General features: G+C 53.3%; 2 protein-coding genes across 4 annotated transcripts in view; both read left to right on the top strand.

The window, feature by feature from the left end:
• Positions 1-20356, top strand: part of ATOSB (atos homolog B) — a 31976-nt gene extending 11620 nt beyond the window's left edge. For 2 of the 3 annotated variants that reach the window (XM_083702797.1, XM_083702796.1), the window contains exons 2-10: positions 6661-6781; positions 8741-8977; positions 9294-10381; positions 12709-12767; positions 13067-13175; positions 13885-14043; positions 16246-16314; positions 16492-16688; positions 18697-20356. In XM_083702797.1, the coding sequence (XP_083558923.1) occupies positions 9389-10381; positions 12709-12767; positions 13067-13175; positions 13885-14043; positions 16246-16314; positions 16492-16688; positions 18697-18850 (1740 nt within the window). In that variant the 5' untranslated portion in view covers positions 6661-6781; positions 8741-8977; positions 9294-9388 and the 3' untranslated portion in view covers positions 18851-20356. Of the gene's footprint in view, positions 1-2717; positions 2896-6660; positions 6782-8740; positions 8978-9293; positions 10382-12708; positions 12768-13066; positions 13176-13884; positions 14044-16245; positions 16315-16491; positions 16689-18696 lie in introns of those variants that run through there. The other variant, XM_083702795.1, reaches the window with a different exon arrangement.
• Positions 1-21668, top strand: part of PIGO (phosphatidylinositol glycan anchor biosynthesis class O) — a 111223-nt gene that overhangs the window by 60941 nt on the left and 28614 nt on the right. The gene's annotated exons all lie outside the window — the stretch shown is intronic.

Below are 21668 nucleotides of genomic sequence, written 5' to 3'. Positions count from 1 at the left end.
CTTCCAATAGCCCTCATCTCCATGCCTTTGTCTGGTCCTTTTCAAAGGCCACACTTTAACTCTGCGCTGAGTTCCACAGCTTAGCTATGCTCTACATGAAGAAGAAGAACTTTCTGTTCTCTGTCCTGCATCTTCCAAGGCTGCCCATGAGCTCCCTAGAGGGGGGGAGAAGCTTTTCCCTGTCCCCTTTCCCAGGAAAGGCCTCGGCTGCTTCGTAGGGACAGCTGCCTTCTCAGCGATCAGCGCAGCGTGTCAATGGGGTCCAAAGGTTTCTGCAGCCGCTGTGCTTTTCTGGATTTTGTTCTGGAGCGCAGAGTTCCTCTCTGAATCCGGGGTGCTCAAGCTCCTCCCCTTTGCTCAGTTGATATATTTATTGTATTTATAAAAATATTTATATGCCGCTTTTTCGTTTTTTAAAAAATCGCAGTTTGCAACATGCATTTATGGGTTGTTGGCTGCTCCCCTCGTGTGTTGGGAAGCAGCTTGCAGATTTGGGTGCAGTTTGTCTTCTGCGGCTGATGGCCTGGCCACCTTCCCTTCTCAGTCTGGCCCAGGATGAAGCAAGGGGGGCTCTCTTGTACCCAAGAGCCTCTGCTCCCTTCCTGCCCGTGGGCTCTCAATGCAAGTTGCTGAGAATCCTGAGCAGGAGATGCTGACAGCGTCTTCACATCCCAGAAGAGGTGTTTTCTTGGCCTCATCCGTGAGAACAGGATGCTGGGCTAGATGGGCCTCATCCAGAAGCCTCTTATGTTCTTATGCCCAATATGCAAAGATTGGGAGTGGGCAAAAAATAAAACTCTGGAACAGATTTGCTCTTTCAGCGGAATAATCACCGGTGAAATGGTTAATTGCTGTGTAATGGAGTCACTCCAGAGGCTGCTCCTTCCAGAGGCCCCCCCCCTCGCTCTACAAACATGTTTTGTCTGCTTCTGCATGATAAGGTTGAGAACTCCAAACTTCCTAAGCCCAGGCAAAATGCTCTGTTATTTTTAAAATCGATTCCAGGGTGATCTGTATTGTCCCCACCCATCCTATCTTTGCAGCAGAAGTAAATTTACTGTGAAGTAAATCCATCCGAGAGACAATACAGTAGCCGCCAAGCAAGTTTTGCGGCTGAGTGGGAATTTAAAATAATATAAACTGATTCTTTGTTTGCCAAAATTTTATTCTTGGGTGTTTGTGGTCCCCCACCCCAATTTGGCAGCTGCCAAAGGATGAAAATGAAAATGCAGAGTGTCCTGTGGGTTGGGGCCTGTGGCTTCCTTCGCCTCTCACCCTGGCTGGTCCCTTTGTCAGTATAGATTGAGTAAAAACCAAGAAAAATGTCCGCAACCTTCCTTTCACTTTGTAGAAACGCCCCAAGCAGCGCTCTTTCTTTGCTTGACAATTGCAAACTGAGTTGTGCATTACACATTTCATGTTGTTTGGGCTGTTAGGGACACTCTGGCTTCCCTGTGTCAGTGAGGCTCCTCCAGGCCTTGCAAAGCCATCCTGGGCCCCTCCCTGCCCCCTTGCCAACTCCCTCGCCTCCATTTCCTGGGGTACGTTTGCCCAGGCTTGACACCAGCCAGTTCTTAGCCTGGCGCTGTCCTTTCCTGGAGCTTGCCCGGGTGTGTGGGTGTCCTGGATCAAGGGCTGGAGGAATGGGCTTGGAGCGAGTTCAGATTCTCCTCTTTCCATTTCTCTTCTTCATCTGAAATGTGGGAATAGCAGCAGCAGCCTACCTTGCAGGGCTGTTGTGCAAAGCTCACAGGGCTAAGTCTGTCAAGCCCTTTGCCCATATAATGCAGCATCGACTGGCAAGTAATAAGACACCTTCCATATTATAGGAGACTAGGCAGTGGAGGGAGGCTGTATGGGCACCTCTCTGTGCGCCAACATGGGTGGCAGAGAAGGGCATGGCTGTGGGGCAGAGAAGCGACCCACAGCTGTTCCTGGGGCTTATCTGTCAGAGGCAGCCAGGGGAACTGTGTCTCTGCTCTGTGTGTGACAGAGAGAGAAAGGGGCAGAGAACAAGCTTTCCTTAAGTGTGACTGAAATGGGTGCTGCAGCTCGAGGGAACGTAACGGTATCTGCCAGAGACGCTTTAGCTGTGGCTCCTGCTTTTCGGGGGGTTGGGCTGGATGACCCTTAGGGGTCCCTTCCAGCTCTACCATTCTGTATTCCCCCCAGCCATAGTGGGGAAGGGGAAAGACCTGTCTTGTTGATCCAGGGAGAGGGGAGAGGGATTCCAGGCCTGGCTGTGAGTCCCCCTGGCTGCTTGAAGAGACTGCTTGAGAGGCCCTGCGGTATAGTGGTTAGAGCGTTGGCCGCGGAGTCCAGGGCTCAAATCCCCACTCGGCCCTGTAGCTCCCTTGGTGAGCCTGGGCGCCAGTCGCTCTGCCTCTCAGCCTGGCGTCCGTCACAGGGTTGCTGTGGGGATTAAATGACGACCAGGAATGCCAGCTTGAGCTCCTCAGAGAGGAAGGTGGGGTAGAGTTATCAGTTGTTACCTGTTGGCACCCTGGCATTGGCTATTTGGGCTTGTCCCGGTGGCATCTCCAGGGGCAGCAGGGCTGGAGGAAGGCACTGGCAGGAGACCCCCCTGCCCCCCTCCAATGCCCCCGGCCCCCCTTTTGTTGTTTGGCTTTCTTGGCTGATTTACATACTGTGCTCCCATTGGCTGGCTCAGCCACCACCATGGTGACAGCTGACTGAATGGGGAGGGGGTGTTTGTCCAGGGGAGGTGATTTGGGAGGGGGGCAGCAAGCAGAGCCAGACCCAGGACCCTGGGAACTCCCTTTGCATAACCCACAACTTTGGGTCTTTGCCTGCCTGGCACTTGTGCCAACGTGGGCAGAGGCCTCCCTCTCCGGCTCTTGGGGGGTCTCTGGGTGCCTCTGCAGGAAGAGAAAGGTAAAGACTTGCTTCGGAAGGAGCTTCCTGCCTAAAAGTGGCTGAGGGCTGCCTTCCCCTCGGGATGCGGCTTGGCTCGCTCGCTCGAGCCCTCTAGCACTGACTAGATGTGCGGGTGGATCTGTGGGGGGAGCTGGGGGACGATCAGGATGGGGGGCAGCCCCACCCCAGAGGCAGGGGTCTGTTGGATTCAGCCTTTGCCAACTTGGCGCCCTGCCGTTGGTCTGGACTCCCATGATGCAAAACATAGAATCATAGATTTTTCTAGAGTTGGAAGGGACCCTGAGGATCATCTAGTCCAACCCGTCTCGCGAGTATTGATTGGCAAAGGTTGAATTGGAGCGCCTGGCCTGCGGTCCCTTGAGATGAATGGCGTGGCCTCTCCCCCACGTAGGGGAGCAGGGCTGGGGTCTCCTGGATTCTGCCTGGGGGCTTACAGCCCAGAGAGGCGTGAGGAAGGGGTGGGGGCCCTTCTGGACCACCCTCCTGGGCTCTGCACTTGTGCTTCCATTTGGCCCCTTGTGGCTCCAGCCCTGGCCTTGGGGGCCATTTCCTGTCTTGCACCTGCTTCGTCCCTGTCTCTGGTTTCGTGCTTCTAATTCCAACCCCCCCTTAAATACAGTCGTACCTTGGAAATCGAACAGAATCCATTCTGGAAGTCCGTTCGACTTCCCTTTTTTAAAAAAAAAAAAATATTTATAAGGTTTTCAAATTTAAAAATAAATAAATAAATAAATAAATAAATAAATAACATTCCATTTGAATTATACATCCAAATCCAATCTTTCCACTTTCAGACTTCCTTCAGTCTATCTGGAAATTTTCATGTTTTCACAATTATTCACATTTCTTACATCTATATTGTTTTGTTTTTTTAACCAAATTATTCTTAACAATTATTATAAAACAATATTTCTTTCCATTATTATCACAGAGCTTTTTGAAAACCTACAAACGTTAATTGACCTTCACATATATTCTCAATATGCTCTGTAAATTTATCCCAGTCCTCGGTAAATCTCTGGTCTCGCCGGTTCCGAATTCTCCCCGTTAGCTTGTCTAATTCTGCGTATTCCATCAACTTCATTCTCCATTCTTCTTTCGTTGGGATTTCTTCTTGTTTCCATTTTTGTGCCACCAAAATTCTTGCCGCTGTTACTGCATATAAAAACAACTTCTCATCCTTCTTTTTTATGTCATTTCCTAGTATTCCTAACAGAAAAGTTTCTGGTTTTTTAACAAAGGTATATTTCAACATTTTTTTCAATTCATTATAAATCATTTCCCAGAAACCTTTCATTTTTTTACATTCCCACCACATCGACTTCCAAAACATTCAGAAACCAAAGCGCTGTCCCCTTGCTTGGTTCGGGACCCTGGGCTTCTTTCTGCTCCCTGCCTTGCATTCTTCCTTGGGATTCCAGCATCCTCCTCGGCTCCTGTGAAAGGATTCAGTTCTCGCTGAGCCGGCGGCAGCAGCCTCTCTCCTGCCTCACTGCCCCTATTTGGAGCTTGCAGGAGGCTCCAGGAGAGGTCTGCCAAGCCCAGCCCCCCCCCCCGTGCCTCTTCTGCCCCCTCTCCCCCCATGCCAAATGCAGTGGGGGGGGGAATGGGAATTGTGGGTGGCAGGGCCCCATCACTGCCTCTTGCCCACGGGACTTTGACCCATCCCTCCTCAGCTAGAGGAACCTGGGGGCGTCTATAGTCTTGGTTCTCCGGTTCCCCCCCCCTCCTCTTCAGGTCTGCCTGCTTCATCTTGAGGCGAGGAGTCCCACCAGTTCCTCCTTCCTTTCTCTCATGAGGCTGGCACGGCTCTTCCAGTTCAGATATTTCAAGGGATGCCGCCCCAGCCTGCTGCTTCATTTTGCTCAGAATAATAATAATAATAGTTTCTTATTTATACCCTGCCCATCTGGCTGGGTTTCCCCAGCCACTCTGGGCAGCTTCCAACCGAATATTAAAAACAATGCAGCGTCAGACATTAAAAACGTCCCTAAACAGGGCTGCCCAGGTGTCTTTTTAAAGTAAAATAGTTGTTTATTGCCTTGACATCTGGTGGGAGGGAGTTCCACAGAGCGGGTGCCACCACTGAGAAGGCCCTCTGTCTGGTTCCCTGCAACCCCACTTCTCGCAGGGAGGGAACCACCAGAAGGCCCTCGGAGGAGGACCTCTGTGTCCAGGCTGAACGATGGGGGTAGAGAAAGGGCTGCTGGGAGGACAGATGCCACAGGAGGAACGGGGCAGCACCTAAACCTGCCGTGCAAGGGAAGCAGAGCCCGGGAAAGTGGCCTCAGTAGCACATCTCCCCGTCTTATTGCCAAGTGTTGCACAAGCCCCTGGGATTGCACAGATTCTTTTTCCACTCGCTCCTCCTTGGGGTGCTGGGCCTCCTGCCTTCCCTCTGCAGTCGGTGGTGGGGCTCATGGCTCCCACGCCCCTGCCCCCTCTTTCTCCCTCTATCTCCTGCTTGGCCCCTGCTTGCGGGGGGAGCAGGTTTGGCTCAGCCAGTGGCCCGGCTTGGGGGATGCACCTGGGCCTGTTCGCTGGCTCCTCTCAGTCTCCTCTTTTCCAGGATAAACATACCCGGCTCTTTCAACTGTTCCTCATCAGGCTTGGCTTCTAGACCCCTTGATCATCTTGGCTGCCCCCTCTCCCCTGCACACCTCCCAGCTTCTCAATATCCTTCCTAAATTGTGGTGCCCAGAACCGAACACAGTATTGCAGGTGTGGTCTCACCAAGGCAGAATAGAACGGCCCTCTAACTTCCCTTGGTCAGGACACTAGACTTCTGTTGATGCAGCCTAGAATAGTATTAGCTCTTTTTGCTGCTGCATCACACTGTGGACTCACATTTCACTAAGACCCCAAGATCCTTCTCACATGTACTACAGCGGTACCTTGGTTCTCAAACACCTTGGTACTCAAACAACTTGGAAACCAAACACTGCAAACCCGGAAGTGAGTTTGCAAACTTTTTTCAGAAGCTGAACAATCTCAGTTTTGAATGTTACGCTTCCAATTTGAGTTCCACACTTCCGTTTTGAGTGTTACACTGAGGTCTGTCTGTTTTTAATATTTTACGTTTTTGTGACTCTTTTTCACACTGTTTTTGTGACTGTGGAACCCAGTTTGGCTACTGATTGATTGTGTGACTGCAGTACAGTGGATGCTCGGGTTGCGAACATGATCCGTGTGGGATGCAAGTTCACAATCCGCAGCGTTCGCAACCCACAGCGGCGCGTCTGTGCATGCGCGAGTTGCAGTTCAGCGCTCCTGCGTATGTGCGACCTCTGAAACCCAGAAGTAACCCGTTCTGGTACTTCCGGGTTTCAGAGCATCCGTAACCTGAAAAAAACACAACCTGAAGCATCTGTAACCCGAGGTATGACTGTACGTGGTTTATTGCTTTCATTTTATGGATCAGTGGTCTGGTTAGAAAGTAAAATTCGTGGTAAATTGCTGTTTTGGGGGGTTGTTTTTAAAACTCTGGAACGGATTAATCCATTTTGCATTACTTTCTATGGGAAAGAGTGCCTTGGTTTTGGAATGCTTTGCTTTTGGAACAGACTTCTGGAATGGATTAAGTTTGAGAACCAAGGGACCACTGTACTGGCAAGTCAGGTGTCTCCCACCTTAACTAATAAATATTATTTGGTACTTGAGAGAATTGGATGATTGCACAATTAAGCATTATTTTTGTGCCCTTTGAGGGGCCACGTGGCAGCGAGTGCGTCTCTCACCTGATCCTCTGTGTGCTTCTCCCAGGTCTTGAAGAAGGTGCTCTGCCAGAATCGAGGGCTCTGGGGTCTCTGCCGCTGGCGGAGTGCCATGGGAGAAGGCCCCTGCTGCCATTGCTGCTCTTCGTTTGGAAGGTCCTGTGGAACTGGTGAGCTAGCAAGTCAAGTAACCTTTCTTGGCATCGCATAAGAACATTCAGAATACATTCAGAATAGAGAGGCCCATGCGATCTCGTCGTCACCCCAACAGCCCAGTCACCCATCAAAGGGCAGAAGGGGCGAGCAATCTGCCTCATCTCTGAGGGTTTCCAGCAAGGGCAGGATCCGACAAAAAATCAAAGAGAGGAACTTAGCTACAGTCTCGGTGAGCTCCTGGTCTCTCCTCTATAATAAGAAGCGCATAACCTCCGACTCTGTTTTCCATGTTGGAATACATAGATGGTCTAGAAATTGTTGGCGGAGATCCTCATAAATTTTACAGCGAAGGGCCATGTGAGCGAGAGTTTGGTGAGTGAGCGAGAGAACAGCCTGCGGTTGCAGCATGATGCCGCCTTGCAGGGCGAGTCTCTGCTGAACTTCCCACTGAGCAGGGACTGGGGACCCGTGGCCCTTCCACGCACCGCAGCAACCAGCCAGTGGCAGGGGGTGGGGGTGGGAGGTGTCATTCAACAGCACCTGGGGGGCAACAGGGGTAGCCACCCTGGCCTCCTAGAAGAGACAAGCTTACAGTCCTAAGCAGTGCTAGAATTCCCCAGGCAGCAGGCGTGTTTCGCACCTGGTGCAGGTCCAATTGCAACCGTGTGGAGACCTCTGGATGCCAGGCTTGCGACTGACATCTCCACCTGGCTGGCCTCTCCAGCTTTCTTAGGCAGGTCAGCAAAAGAGCTCATTGGTTGCATATATGACCCACCTTTTTCTACAAGGGGTCCATGGTTCGCCCCCTCCTCAGTTAATCTCTACAGTGTCCCTGCAAGGTGGGTGAAGAGGCTTTGACCGACTGCAAGGTCGTGAAGGGGTGGTCTTAGTCTGACCCTCTGGCTTCCTGGAGTCCTTCTGCTGTGGGGCAGCTCTGTCAATTAAGTAGGGAAATAAATAGGGGGGAAGCAAAATGTCCCTTAGAGAAGCATCTGAAATATTTTCCTTGAAGTTTGAATTTGTTTTCTTCTGGATCGTTTTACTGGAGGTTTTATATATATGTGTGTGTTTGTGTGTGTGTATATGTGTGTATATATATATACACCCACACCCACACAAACATTTTTATTAATTTTCAATGTATCATTTCCAACAGTCATTTAATATTTCTTATCTTATACAATATTTTAGACTTCCGTCAACAACCTCTGAAGATTTTCCGTTCTTTAACACTTATTCTGCATTTCTTAATTTCTTTATTACTTTAAATCTCTTCACAGTCTTCCTTGCAATATTTCATATAATCCTCCTCACAGAACTTCTTGCAGTCCTACCATCGTAATCTGTTTATTACAATTGCTTTTCAAATAGTTCAAATATTTACTCCAATCTTCTAAGAATCTCTGATCCCGCACGTTTCGAATCCTTCCTGTTAATTTATCTAATTCTGCATGGTCCATTAATTTCATTTGCCATTATTCTTTAGTTGGCAATTCTTCTTGCTTCCATTTTTGTGCCAATAGTACTCTTGCTGCCATTATTGCATATAAAAACAGTTTATTATCCTTTCTTATTAATATCCTCCCCTACAATGCCAAGTAAAAAATGCTACTGGTTTTTTTAATAAATGCACCGTATTTTTTGCTCTATAAGACGCACCAGACCACAAGACGCACCTAGTTTTTGGAGGAGGAAAACAAGAAAAAAAATATTTAGGAGGGGAAAAGTGTGTCTTATAGAGCAAAAAATACGGTATATTTCAACATTTTTTTCATCTCATTATATATCATTTCCCAGAAGTTTTTCACTTTCTTACATTCCCACCACATGTGATAAAAAGTTCCTTCTTTTTCCGTTTTACTGGATGTTTTAATGTGTTGTAAACCACTTTGATTCCCCCCCTTCAAAATATAAAGCAGTATGGAAATGAAATGATTAATGATGATGATGATTCTGTGTTTGTTCCTCCGCAGCCCCACTGCTGCTGCTGCTTCCGAGTTGCCCTGTTAGCCCGCAAGGACTTTGAGGAGGCCGGGAGGCAGAACCGAAGCCGCAGCCCGTGATGGTGGGAGCCATTCCCAGGCAGCCACGCCGCTTCTGGGGAGTGCCAGGGTGGAAGATCTCGCCTGCCGGCTACGCCAGCCACCGCCTGCTGCTGGAGGGGGAGCCCAGGGCGCCCAGGTGGAGGACGAGGGACCCTTTGCAGAGGGGTGAGTGCCCGGCTGCTTTGAGGAAGGCTTGCCCCCCCCCATGGGGCACTTGGGCTAATGGGCTGCAGCGGGGGGTTCAGGACTTTGCTGCCGTGCCCCTTCGCCAAACAGCTCCTGCCCTGGAGAGCTGGAGAGTTTGTCTCTACCTGGTCAGGTATGGCAAGGGCTGAAGGAGGAGACAGCACCACCTGTCCTGCGGACGTTGCCTTTTCCTAGGCATCCTGGCAGCATCTCTCCACTTTCTTGAGGCTGCGCATGAGTTCATGAGCCTTTTATCTTTGTGCTGCCCCTCACCCACCTTTTCTTCTCGTTCCAGATGCGGCCATGAAGCACACTTCATAGCAGGGGCTTTCTCCAGGCTCCCGAACGCCCCGCGGCACTTTAGCACCCTTCCCTGCCCCATCGCACCCCATGCGGCACATCAATGCAGAGTCGGCCCTCCCCCAGGAGCGCAGTGCAGGCACCAGCCGGGAGGAGGAGCAGGAGGAAGAGGAGGAGGCGGAGGAGGAAGGGCCCCTCCCCTGGCGCCGCCACCGCGGGGTCCTGATGGGCTGCGGCCCCCCGGAGCTCGCTTGCCAGAAGGTCTACCAGGTCTCCATCTTCTCCCCACCAGCCGGCTGCTCCCCGCCTCCGGAACAGAGGGCCCCCGGGAGGCAGCCCATCAAGCGCCCCTGCCCGGAGCCCCAGCGGGGGCCGGAGGGGGCCGAGTGGGACGCCAAGAAGGGCCGCTGGGAGGAGGGGGACGACGACATTGAGGATGGGCTGCTGGTGGACGAGCTGTCCCTGGGGGGTGCTGCCCAGCACTTCTCCCACAGCGGCCTGCGGGTGGTGGAGCACCGCCCCGAGAGCAGCCCCCCCAGGGCACGAGGGGCCACCCCAGCACAGGCCCCGCACACCCCTTGCGACACTTTGCACACGGCGAAGAGAGGCTGCGCCCCCACCTCGCCGGACCCTGGCCCCACCGGGGGGCAGGAGGAGAACGGGGGCCCCAGGGACCAGGGGCCCTCTGGCCCCAACCGCCTCCTGGGCCCTGGCTTGCACAACCTTGCACATCAGCCCCAGCTGGGGGACGTGCCCCTAGGGGCACCCGGAGGGCACCTAGAGCCTGGCACTCCGCCAGCCGCTCGAGGCTTGGATGCCAACGGGCTGGGCTCTGCCGAAAAGACTCCACACCCCGGCTGTGGGCTCCTTGGCGTAGGGGCCGGCTGCTGCCCGGCGAAGCGGAAGTTGCTGCCCTCCTCGGCGGAGGGGGCGGCCGAGGCGGGGGGCTCCGAGGACGAGGGGCACCCCCCTGCCCGGAAGAAGAAGAAGAGGTCCCCGCCCTGCCCCGCCGTGCCAGCCTCCTGCCGCAGCACCGATGCCAAGGGCGCCCCTTTCTGGAACCACCTGCTGCCGGTGGCCAAGGTGAGATTTAGCATTGGGGGGGGCTGGGTTAGGTGTGAGCTCCCCCCTTTGTGGGGGTCGGGGGAGGAAGGTTGCAGCATTTTGGTAAAGGACCAAGCTTCTGTGGTATTATTTATTATTTATTTCATATATTTTATATACAGTCGTACCTTGGTTCTTGGACGGAACCCGTTCCAGAAGTATGTCCGACTTCTGAAAATGTTTGAAAACCAAGGCACGGCTTTCGATTGGCTGCAGGAGCTTCCTGCAGCCAATCGGAAGCTGTGGAATTCGCGTCAGATGCTTGGGTTCCAAAGAACATTCGCAAACCAGAACACTCACTTCTGGGTTTGTGGCGTTTGGGAGCCAAAATGTTTGAGTCGCAAGGCATTTGTGAACCAAGGTACGAATGTATTTATTTTATACGCCAATCGGTCATAGGAAGAAACTTCAAAGTGGTTTATGGAAAAGATAGAACAATGAAAGGATCGCTGGGGAGATTTGCAACCGTGATTTGAAGCATGCAGGATAGAATAGAGTAAAAAGATTGAAACCTACAAAATGTCACCAAGGAAATGTTGTGGACAATAGTTTGTCTCCCAGTGAGGAGCAGAGCCTCGTTTGGTTGTCTCTCAGTCTCTGCAAAGGATTTTCTCTGGCCCTTGCCTGCTATTCCTGAGTTGCGAAGACTGGAGACGTCGGCGGGTACCTAGAAATGTGAATGCTGGTCCTGAGGCGTCTTGTATTTGCAGCCTTTGGTAAAGTGAGTTTGGCCTTGCCGGTCAAGTCAGTTCAGTGTCTGCCCAGGTGAGGCCAGAGGGAAGGGAGAGAGAATCCTGTTTCACCCCCAAAAGCCTAGATCAGCTGGGTTTTGTCTCAAGAGCTCAAGTTAAAGCATTTTAGCTAAGGAAAAATAGGGATTTTGGTTCAGTTTCAAACTGCCTGCAAAGTCAGTTTTGGGTTTGGGAAACCCATTCCTTCAGTTGGACTACAACTCCCATCATCCCTGAGCTCTGGCCTTGCTAGCTAGGGGTGACAGGAGTTGTAGTTCAGCAACATCTGGGGACCTACAGGTGGAGAAAGGCTGGCCTGGACTAAGACAGGCCAGCCTGTCTTGGGGGCTCCTTCCTTGCTTGAGGGGTTGGGGAGGCCATTGTGGTGGTTGTGGGGCCCCTGCCAAGGAGGGCAGGGTGACAGGGGTGGGGGGCTGCGGTGGCGAAGCTCTGCAAGAGAGGAGACCCCCACACCCAGATGTGCGGAGGGAGGGAAGGGCCGTCTGCAGATTCCTCTTTTCCATCTGCCTCCAGCGTGTGAAAGCTGAGCTCTGAGCCGAGGGTTGTGCCATGGGGCGTGAAGCCCTTTGGCATGAGGGATGCCCTGTGATGCCTCAGCCCCTGGAGGAGCGTGCTGGCCCCTGCCCTTTCGCCCTCTCTCTGCCACAGAGGTCACTGCCTGGTCGCTGAGCATGTGACCCGCCGGCCTCTCTCTGGAAGAGCCCAGCCACTGGCCGGCTCTGTGGGAGCAGGCAGGCATCCTGCCTCTGACCTGGGCACCGGGTCTCTCCCTGGCATCTGCCCACCCCCAGGCTTGGCTCCCCTCTCCCGCCCACGGATGCCCACCTCCTCCAGGCACACCGGCTCCAGAGGACCCTCTTGGGGGACACTTCCAGGAAGTCTCTGCAGGGGCTACTCCCCCCGAGAGAAGAGCAGGCAGGAAGGCTGAGCTGTTGCTGCGGGATGGGGGGAATGGAACCCCACTGATGGGGGGGTCCTTTGGGGCTTGGTGGGCAGGCGGGGGGTCCCAGGCAGGCATATGGAATAGAGGGTGCAGGTGGCTCAGACCCCTCACCTCTGGGGCCTGTCCGTGTGGGGGAATGAGCGTGCACATGCAGTTGCTGGGCTGGCTGCCTGCACGGCGGGTCTTGTGGGGCCAAGACGACGGTCGCTTTGTGGGATCTGCTTCTCGAGAGTTCGGTGCGACCGCATCTTACATGGGGGTTCAGTCCCAAGGCTCCTGGGGAGATGCAAAAACACGTCTTCTTCAGTTGCCCCAGAGCGTGAGCATCTCTACCCTTCTGGAGCCAGCATTGCACCCCCTGCCCCCAGCACAGTAGGGTTTTCCTGGCACAAAAAGAGCCTTCCAGCTCTCTCCCCTTCTTGTGGCTTCACCAGTGGAATTCCAACCTGTTGGCCTGCAAAGGCGGAGCTGTTATTGCACGAGTCAAATGTGCCCAAGCTGCCGTTGCTTTGCAGTTCGGGCCGTGAGGCTCCTTTGTTGCACTTGGAGGTCCAGCCTCTAACCTCCCGCTTCCCCCTTGTGTCTCCTCACCCCCCACCCCAACCCCCCAGGGCTCGGCCACCAGTGGTTCTGCCGGCTGCCAGCTGAAGGCCGGGCTGCGCCTCAAACAGTAAGTGCCCCCCCTGCGTTCCCTTTCGGCTCCCCTCACAGTCTGTGACACCCCCCCCGGTGGCCGCCCAGAGTTGCTGGACCGGGAGGGGGGCTCTTGGGCCTCCCCCGTTTGGGTGCCCTGGGCTGGCAGCCTTGCCCTTGTGCCCTTGGCTGTCTCCCTGGCAGAGGGAGGGGTTGCCCTCCCCCCGGCTCTCTGGAGATGCTGCCTGGGAGCTTTGCTCTGGCAGGTCTCCGGGGTGGGCCGGGCGTGGGGGGCCTCTGCTCATACTGACCCCTCCGACCTTCTGCCCCCAACAGGAGACATCTGCGCAGCAGCCTGCCCAGGAGCCCAGCGGGCTGCAGGCCCCCCAGCGCCACCCCCTGGGCCACCACCTCCACCAGCCGCGCCCTGCTGGGGAACTTTGAGGTAATGGCGGCTGGGAGGCTCTGGGTGCGAGGGAGCGCTTCCTCTCGGGCGCCCGGGACTGAGGAGGGCAGAGAGGTGCCTCTTCCATGGGGAGACTGGGGGGGGGCTGGAGGGGATGTTGCCTCCACCCTTTATGTGGCCCTGGGAGAGCTGAGTCCTGGGCAAAGGGCACTCTGGACATGGAAACAGAGGGACCCAAGCGTCATCTAGTCCAACCCCCTTCAATCCATGAATCGCAACTGAAGCATCTAGGACAAAGGGCCATCCAGGACATGTCCACCCCCCCTGCCCCCGCCCGTGTAAAGAGGTTTCAGCATGACGTGGCCCCTTTTGGCCTCTGTGATGGCCAGGCAAAGGGCTCCTAGACACCCTTTTCTGGCCTCCAGTGTGGATGCTGTCAAGAGCGGCTGTGCAATCCAGTCAGATGGTTGGGGTACCATTATTCTTATTCTTATTCTTATTCTTATTCTTATTCTTATTCTTATTCTTATTCTTATTCTTATTCTTATTCTTCTGCAAGTGCCTGAGCTGCTCTTGCTGTTTGCACTGGGGAGGGAAGGGTTAAAGAGCCCTTTGCCCGCATGGCTGAGTTGCATGATAAAAGGGGGGTTGGAGATGAGATGGGAGGCCCCTTTGTGTGTTGGGTGGGAGCCCCTTCCCTTCCCCTGCTGCCTGGCTGGCCCACCCACCCTCTTTCCTCCCTGCACAGGAGTCCATCCTGAAGGGTCGCTTCCCGCCGGCCGGCCGGATCGAGGGCTTCACGGCGGAGATTGGGGCCAGCGGCTCCTACTGCCCGCAGCATGCCACCCTCCCTGTGGAAGTCACCTATTTCGACATAGCGGAGCACAGCGCCCCTTCGCCCTTCCTGGTAGGCGCCCTGGGGTTGGGGGGGGAGGGGGCTTTGGGAAGGGACTTTGGGGGCTAGTGGCACGGCAGGGGCTGACTTCAGTGGACAGTAGACAGACCCACGGGGGCAATGGGGTGGCATTGGCCGCCCCTGGTTGGTCATGAATGAACCTGGCTGGGAAACCCCATACATTCTATTTATTTATTTATTTGTTTAAATTGTTATTAGATTTTTTATTTTTATCATGTTAACATTTCAAATCATCGAAATAGAAAAAACAAATCACATTTCCCAAATTTCCTTCCCCCAACTTCCCTCAACTTCCTCTTCTGGTTTTATACATATTGACTTTTCCTCCTTGTTTTGTTATATCTTCATATAAGTTCTTTATATTAATTATTGTTATTTCTTATCATTTTAACATCGTCTTTATAAATTGTGTATTAAATCCCATACATTCTAGAAGACGAGACAGAACAATGGGTACACCTGGAGAGAGACATATTCTGAAATACCCCCACCACAGCATATCCATTCCTCCAAAACAAACTAAGGAAAATCCCCACAACACTAAACAGGTTCACACAGACCAGCATGGAAGGAAGAAGGAGGCAAACTGTCCCCAGCCCCATCCCCACTAATTCCCCTGGCCTACCACCCGTTATTCCTCCATGCAGCACAAAACCTCCAGGTAAAAACCTGGCAAGGCAAAGACTTATACCGTATAGCAGACCTCTACAAAAATAACAAACCCACTTTGACATAAGAAATACAAGACAAACTAGGGGCTAACACACCACCAATTACATGCCTCCTTAAGCAATCCTGTTGTAAAATTAGCATCAACTAGGCCCCTGACAACCTTCGAAAACCTCCTCCTAACAACAAAGGGACACGACAAACAGATGGTATCCACAATATACAAAATACTACTACAAAATCCCACAAGCCCCCCCCCCCCCCATGACGCTATCAAAAAACAGTGGGAGGATGACACAGGCTATGAGATTAGCCTCACCCAAGGGACTAGAATGTGGTCTAAATGTCCCTTTGAATCCATCTCAGCTAAAAGAAAAGAACTCACTCTGAAAATCACCTACAGGTGGTACCTAACACCAAGAAAACTAGCACTAATACACCCAGGATCCTCACCAAAATGCTGGGGAGGGTGCACCTCCACAGGCACATACCTCCACATGTGGTGGGAGTGCCCCAATACCCAACTATTCTGGACAACAGCCATACGAGAAATATGTAAAATAACCAAGCAAGTATTAGAAATAACCCCAAAATTGGCCCTACTAAACATCATCCAAGACAATAATGGCCACTCACACCACAAAGAGCTCATAACCCACCTACTCTCTGCAGCTAGAAACACCATAACCAATCACTGGAGAGACCTGTCAGGAGTAAGCATGGACCAATGGTACCAAATAGTATGGGAAACAGCCTTACTAGAAAAACTAACCAACAAACTGAAACTGACACGGGGACAAATAGAAGAAGACACCTTTACCCTGGTATGGCTCCCCTTCATCACATACACAGCCCAACAAGACGACAAAAATCCACCAACTGCATTCGAATCAATCTGGCTAACCTGATCCAAAACACCCACCGACACCCACCCCACTCACACATGAAAACAAATCTCACTACAGCCAACCAAAGACAACCAACCACCCCCTTGGCCACCCACAACCTCTCTCACAATCAATGAAATACAACAAGTGAATAGTAAGGAGACCCACACAAGTGATGCTGACACAAAACCTCACACATACACTAAGCAGAATAGAAGCATTGCCACCTGACCCCACCCCAAATGCCATTCCCCTCTCTCCTTTTCTTCCTAACCTAATACTATATGCAACATGAATGTCTCGCAACAAATGAAACATCTGTAGAAAACACAACTTGAATAAAGAGACAACGCACGTATTTTTGTAAACTAAGAAATCTTTAATCTATCTATCTATGGAAAAGTCTTAGCTGGTCCAGCGTTTCTGCTGTGGTCCAAGTGGCCACGAAATGCTCTGCACTGGCCGCTGCCCAGTGGAACTGCCCTTTCCATTGCCCACAGCGCCCCTCCCAGGGATTGTGGCTTCCCAGTCTGCAAAGTGAGCGTTATTCCACCGCCCTAACCTGGGTGCCCCTTCCCTGCCCCTCCAACCATCCTCTGAGCCCCCCTGAGCCCCTAACCTTCTCTCTCTGCTCCAGGGAGTCATTGATTTGGAATCCTTGGGGAAGAAGGGCTACAGCATCCCCAAAACGGGCACCATCCAAGTGGTGAGTTGCAGAGGTGGGCAGGTGGGCAGCTTGGCTCCTGAGCTGTGCATGCGAAGAGAGAGGGGAGCAGGGAGGTGGCCTAAGGTTTGGGGGTGGGGAGCCCAGAGACCCCTTGCAATGCCCCCTCCGTGGGGCAGCTGCTCTCCCCCGCCTCCGTGACGGCCTCCCCTCTTGCAGACCTTATTCAACCCCAACAAGACGGTGGTGAAGATGTTCCTGGTGACCTACGACTTCCACGACATGCCCACCAACCACGTCACCTTCCTGCGCCATCGCATCTTCCTGGTTCCCGTTGGCGAGGAGGTGGAGCAAGGCCCCAGCCCAGCCCAGAGCGAGGGGCCCAGAAGGGTCCTCTGCTACCTGATGCACCTGAGGTGAGGAGGGGCTGGCCGTCTGGGGTCCCTGGGGCCTTCCTGGGCCACCCTAGTCCTGTCCTGGCAGGACTATCTATTTACACGAGATCTGCTTAGGGCTTTTGCTTCTGGGCCCAAGTATAGAATCTTAGAAGCGTAGCTTTGGGAGGGACCCCAAGGGTCATCCAGTCCACCCCCCCCAGCAGTGCATGAATCCCAACTGGAAGGTTTAAGGTGATTTCTGAAAGGCCTACGCAAAATATAATACAAATGCAATGTGAGTGTTTTGGGAGTCCTGGCTTTATCTGGGGCTGCTGCCACCTCCATATTTGCATGGGGCTGTTTCCCTCAGTTGCGTTGGAGGTGGGGAGGCTTCTCCTTGCTCCCCCCCCCCCCGGCCACCCCAGGCATGGCAGTCAAACGGGACGGCAATTGTTTTAAGCCACGGGCCGGTTCGCTATCCCTCAGACCTTGTGGCTGGCCGGAGGAGTGGCAAGGGGGTCCAGCCACTGTGCTTACCTTCCCAGGGGCACGATCCATAGCGCATTTCATCTCAGTGGGCTTGAGCGGTTCTTCAGGCACTGAACAAGTGGCCTTGAAATGATTGCGGCTTACTTGCGAGTAAGTGCGTCTTTAGGGCTCTTAGTGTCCGTGCATCCAGAGGCAGGGCAGGATGTGGCTATTTGCCGATACGAGACATCTCCTGGCGGCGCAGGTGGAGGCTGGCAGGGAAGGGACTTCCAGAGGTGGCGAGGCAGGAGGAGCCAATCTCTGCCAACCAAACGCCGCTGAAGTAAACCAGGCACGGCGTTTGATTGGCAGAGACGTCCCCGCGCTGCGCCAAGGTAAATCAGGTGTGGCGATTGAGTGGCACAGCCGCCGCTGCCTCCTGGCCTCTTCCTCCCGTCACCATCACTGGGAGTCTCAGCTTCACGGCAGGTTCCGGCTTTGGGGCACGGGCCAGATTTACCACCCAGGTGGGCCTGATCCAGCCTGCGGGCCTTAGTTTGCTGACCCCTGCTCTAGGGGAAAAGCTGTCTTGGGCAGTGACATTTTTGTGCCCCGTTTTCCTTAAAAGATCACACGGAAATGTATTTCAAATAGGTATGGCCACTTTAAGAAGAGTGACAGGGCTCCTCTAGCCCAGGCTCCTGTTCTCACAGTGGGCAACCAGATGCCCTAATGGGGAAGCGGCAAGCAGGATTCGAGCACAAGAGATTCCAGAAACTGGAATTCGGAAGCATCACTGCCTGCAGCCATCGAGACGAAGTAGCCATTCCAATCCTCTTTTAAGGCTGTCCAAGTTGGTGGCCATCGCTGCTTCCTGTGGGAGGGAATTCCACAGTTTAACTCTGCACTGCATGAAGAAATTCTTTCTTGTTTCTAGCCTGAATCTTCCCACATGTCGCCTCATTGGAGATCCTGATTCTGTCGTGTCTTTTGTGTAGGGATACTTAATGTAGGAGCCAAGTGACCTCTCCTCTGCCTCCCCTTTCAGGAGAAGATGGTTTGCCCCAGCAGATCGAAGCTTAGCACACCATCCAGGCTGGGCCCAAGCACCTTTAAGTGCTGGATCTGACCCTTCTCCTGCAGACCGCCTCCCCCCACCGCCCCATCAAAGCCGGTCCACTCAAGTGGATCAAATGCCATCTTGCTAAATCAGCTCTGTAGGCTCTCCTCTGCTCCCTGCCAACGTCTTACCCCACTTGGGCTATAGTGCCTTTGTTCCTCAAGCTAAGCAGTCTGCCCCCCCCCCCCCAGATTCATAGGGGAGAGAGCTTTGGATGCCTACAAGCCAGGATGGCTCTGCTCTGCCTCCACAGCTGGAGGCAGCCGTGCTTCTGAATCCCAGTTGCTGGAAATCTCAGGCGGAGAGAGTTGCTCTTGTGCTCAGATCCTGCTTATGAGTTTCTCCTTGAGGAATCTGGTGATGCCGGACTAGATGGGCCCCTGGCCTGATCCAGCTGCAGGCTCTCCTTATGGTGCTCCAGGTTCCTAACCTCTGAAACGTGCCTCCTCCGCTTCCCAGGTTCCACAGCTCCAAGTCGGGGAAGATTTACCTGCACGATAACATCCGCCTGCTCTTTTCCCGCAAGTCGATTGAGATTGATTCGGGGATCCCCTACGAACTGAAGTCCTTCACCGAATTCCCGCGCAACCCCTGCTACTCCCCGCGAGCCTGAGGGAGGACGGATGGACGTGGGGAGAACCCCACCCGGAGCCAACAGGGCTTTGGCAGATGAAGAAGGAAGAGGAAGGGTCCTGAGTGCGAAAGATGAACTGGGCTCATAGTTTTTTTGTCTGCCTCAAGAGAGAGGCCTGCGCCCAGTCTGGATCTCAAATGCAGTGCTTCTAAGCTCTAGTTGCGGTGCCCTGTGCGGTTTGGCAGGGGGTGGGGGGCAGGAGGAACCGAAGGAAGGGGCTGGCCGAAGGAGGGGCAGGGTGGCATTGAAACAGGGGTGGGGTGGGGAGAGACAAAGAGGGGCTGGGGCTCTGACATTAAGATTTGGGGCCATCTGAGTGGAGGGCAGGGTGAGACATATATGTGTGTGTGTGTGTGTGTGTGTGTGTGTGTGTGTGTGTTGGAAGTACGAAGCACTGAAAGGGTCATGAGGGGGCGGGAGGGAAGGAAGACGGAAGATGCAGCCTTGACCATCCAGGCAGAGGCCTCCGTCTGCTTCACGAGCCGCCACCTGAGCGGAAATGGCTCGCATTGGCAAGCAGAGGATGGAGTTGCGGACGCGCTGGGGACGATGGGAGCTTTGCATTTGAACCTGCGAAGAGCAGCTGTGCGTGGTGGGGGGAGAGAGCAAGCCGTCCTTTGAACCCCACGGGGCTTCCTTCGCGTTCCGGGATTCCTTCCTCCTGGGGGCAGGCTCCACCCATGCTCTCCCCACCCTTTTGCCACATGCACGAGACTCGGCAGCCCCCGGATCTTGCCCAGCTGGCCGAGGGCTTGGCGCAGGCAGGAGACCGCGAAAAGGCCCGGCTCCTGGCATCACAACGCCTGGTCCGCCTGGGGGGTTTCCAAGAGGCAGAACGCAGGAGGGGCGTCTTGGGAGAAGCTGTGTTTTGAGGGTGGGGAGACAGTGAGTGTCGCTCGCTGCTGTGTCTCTGTGTCTTGAGCCGAGACCACCTCCCTGCCCATTCCATGCCCACCTCAGGTTGAAGACGTACACGGTGCCAAACTTGACGACGTTGCCATGGGTGGGTGGGGTGTAGAGGAGCCGAGTTGAAGTTGTTTTGGGGCTCCTGCATGGCGGTTTCCCTGTATTGGGTTTTTTTGTTAGGGGGTTCTTGGGGGTGGGCTGGGGGTCAAAAATGCTGCCTTTGCAATCACCTTGAGGCCCCTGCCAGGGGGGTGGGAGGGGGGTGGCGCAGGGGCAATTTGCACCATTTCACAAAGGAGAAAAGAAGCCTTGCTTCTGTGAAGGATTTTGGTCTTTGAGGAGCAGGAGGAGGAGAGGGCAACTTCGCCTCGCCCTCCGAACTGCCCCTGCGTTGTGTCTCCCACGTCCTGCTCCCCGTGACGAAACAGGAAGGAGGAGAGGAGAGGGGCAACCATTGTAGACACTTGAAAATATTTATATTGAAGAAGAAAAAAGATAGAAAGGACTGTACCAGATACTTTCTCTCTCTCTCTCTCTCTTTTTTTAAAAAAGAAAATTCTATAAATGTGTGTTTGGAAATGGGTGTGTGTCTTCATTTTGTGCTTGCAATACTCTCTGGCCTCCGTTTAACGTCAAGAGGACCCTCCTCACAAGACCCCAAAGAGCGGCCCGGAGGCTGGGCGTCAGTCAGGCACTGGCCTGTTGTCTTCAGAGTAATCTCAGCAGTTGCCCCTGAATGGAACTTGCCCAAGATGAATCTTGTAGGGCGGTTCTTCCCATTTGCGCCAGGAGAAAGGGTCTCTTTCACTCATTTTCTGTTGGAGCCTTAGAGCAGCCCTGCTGGATCACAGCTTCCCGTTTCCTGCACTGGTCAATCTTCATCATCAACCACCAACTGCTGCTTCCAAGAAGCCCCACAAGCAGCCAAGGGCCCTCCCCTCCTTGTTTGTAACTGGTATTCAGAGGTAGACTGCCTCTGTCCAAGGAGGCCCATCTAGCTATCCTGGCTATTAGCCATGGCTGCCTCTCCCTCTCTGCATTTGCCCTCCTCGTCCTCAAAAGATCGCGAAGCCACAAAATCATGTAGATCTCTCCTTGGCAAGAAGGGCTTTTACCCTCGCCACAAGCTCTGCTCTGCCCTCGCCGGTCCTGCCCAATGTAGGTGTCACTGCTGAGAAGGCTGTGTCCCACACAGCAGCCTACTGCATGGAAGACCCAGAACAGGGTCTCCAAAGATCGCTTCAGTGCATATATGGTGTTGAATAGGAGATGGTCCCTCAAATATCCTGGTGCCAGACCATTAGAGCTTTAAATGTAAAAAACAGAACTTCAGCCCATTGCATTTTAGAACTCTTGCCTGACTAGTGCATTTTGGGCCAGTTGCAATCTCCAAATACTTTTCAATGGCATGCCACACATTAGAGTGAGTATAATCGCCTTTGAAATGCATCAATGCAGGAGAAGGTCTTCTTTGTCACTTTGCCCTGGCTTTCAAACTCCCTACCTAAGGACTCCTCTTTGGGGACCTTTTGCCATTGCACCAAAACCTTCCTTTTTTTGGCAGGAATGTGACTACCGGAGCTAGATGTTGCCAAGGCCCTTTGTGGCTCTGTCACACGAGTAGGGTAGCCAAAGGACCCTGACTAGTGGGGAAACGGGCATCACGGTCCTCAACTGCTCAGGCCTTTCTTTACACAGCTGCTTTTGTGTGCAGTAATAATCAGATGAGAGCAAGGAGAGCCAATTTGGTGCCCTTCAAATGTTGCTGGATTACAGTTTCCATCAGAGGTAATAATAATAATAATAATTTTATTGTTTATACCCCGCCACTCTAGGCGGCTCCCAACTGAGAACTAAAAACAGCTCCTTTCCCCTCCTTTGGCAGAAATTC

This window comes from Podarcis gaigeae (genome assembly GCF_964106915.1).
Source record: "Podarcis gaigeae genome assembly, chromosome: 11".
NCBI classification, from domain to species: Eukaryota; Metazoa; Chordata; class Lepidosauria; order Squamata; family Lacertidae; genus Podarcis; species Podarcis gaigeae.
The sequence above is the reverse complement of the archived record's forward strand: the minus strand, read 5'-3'. Positions and strand labels throughout refer to the sequence as shown.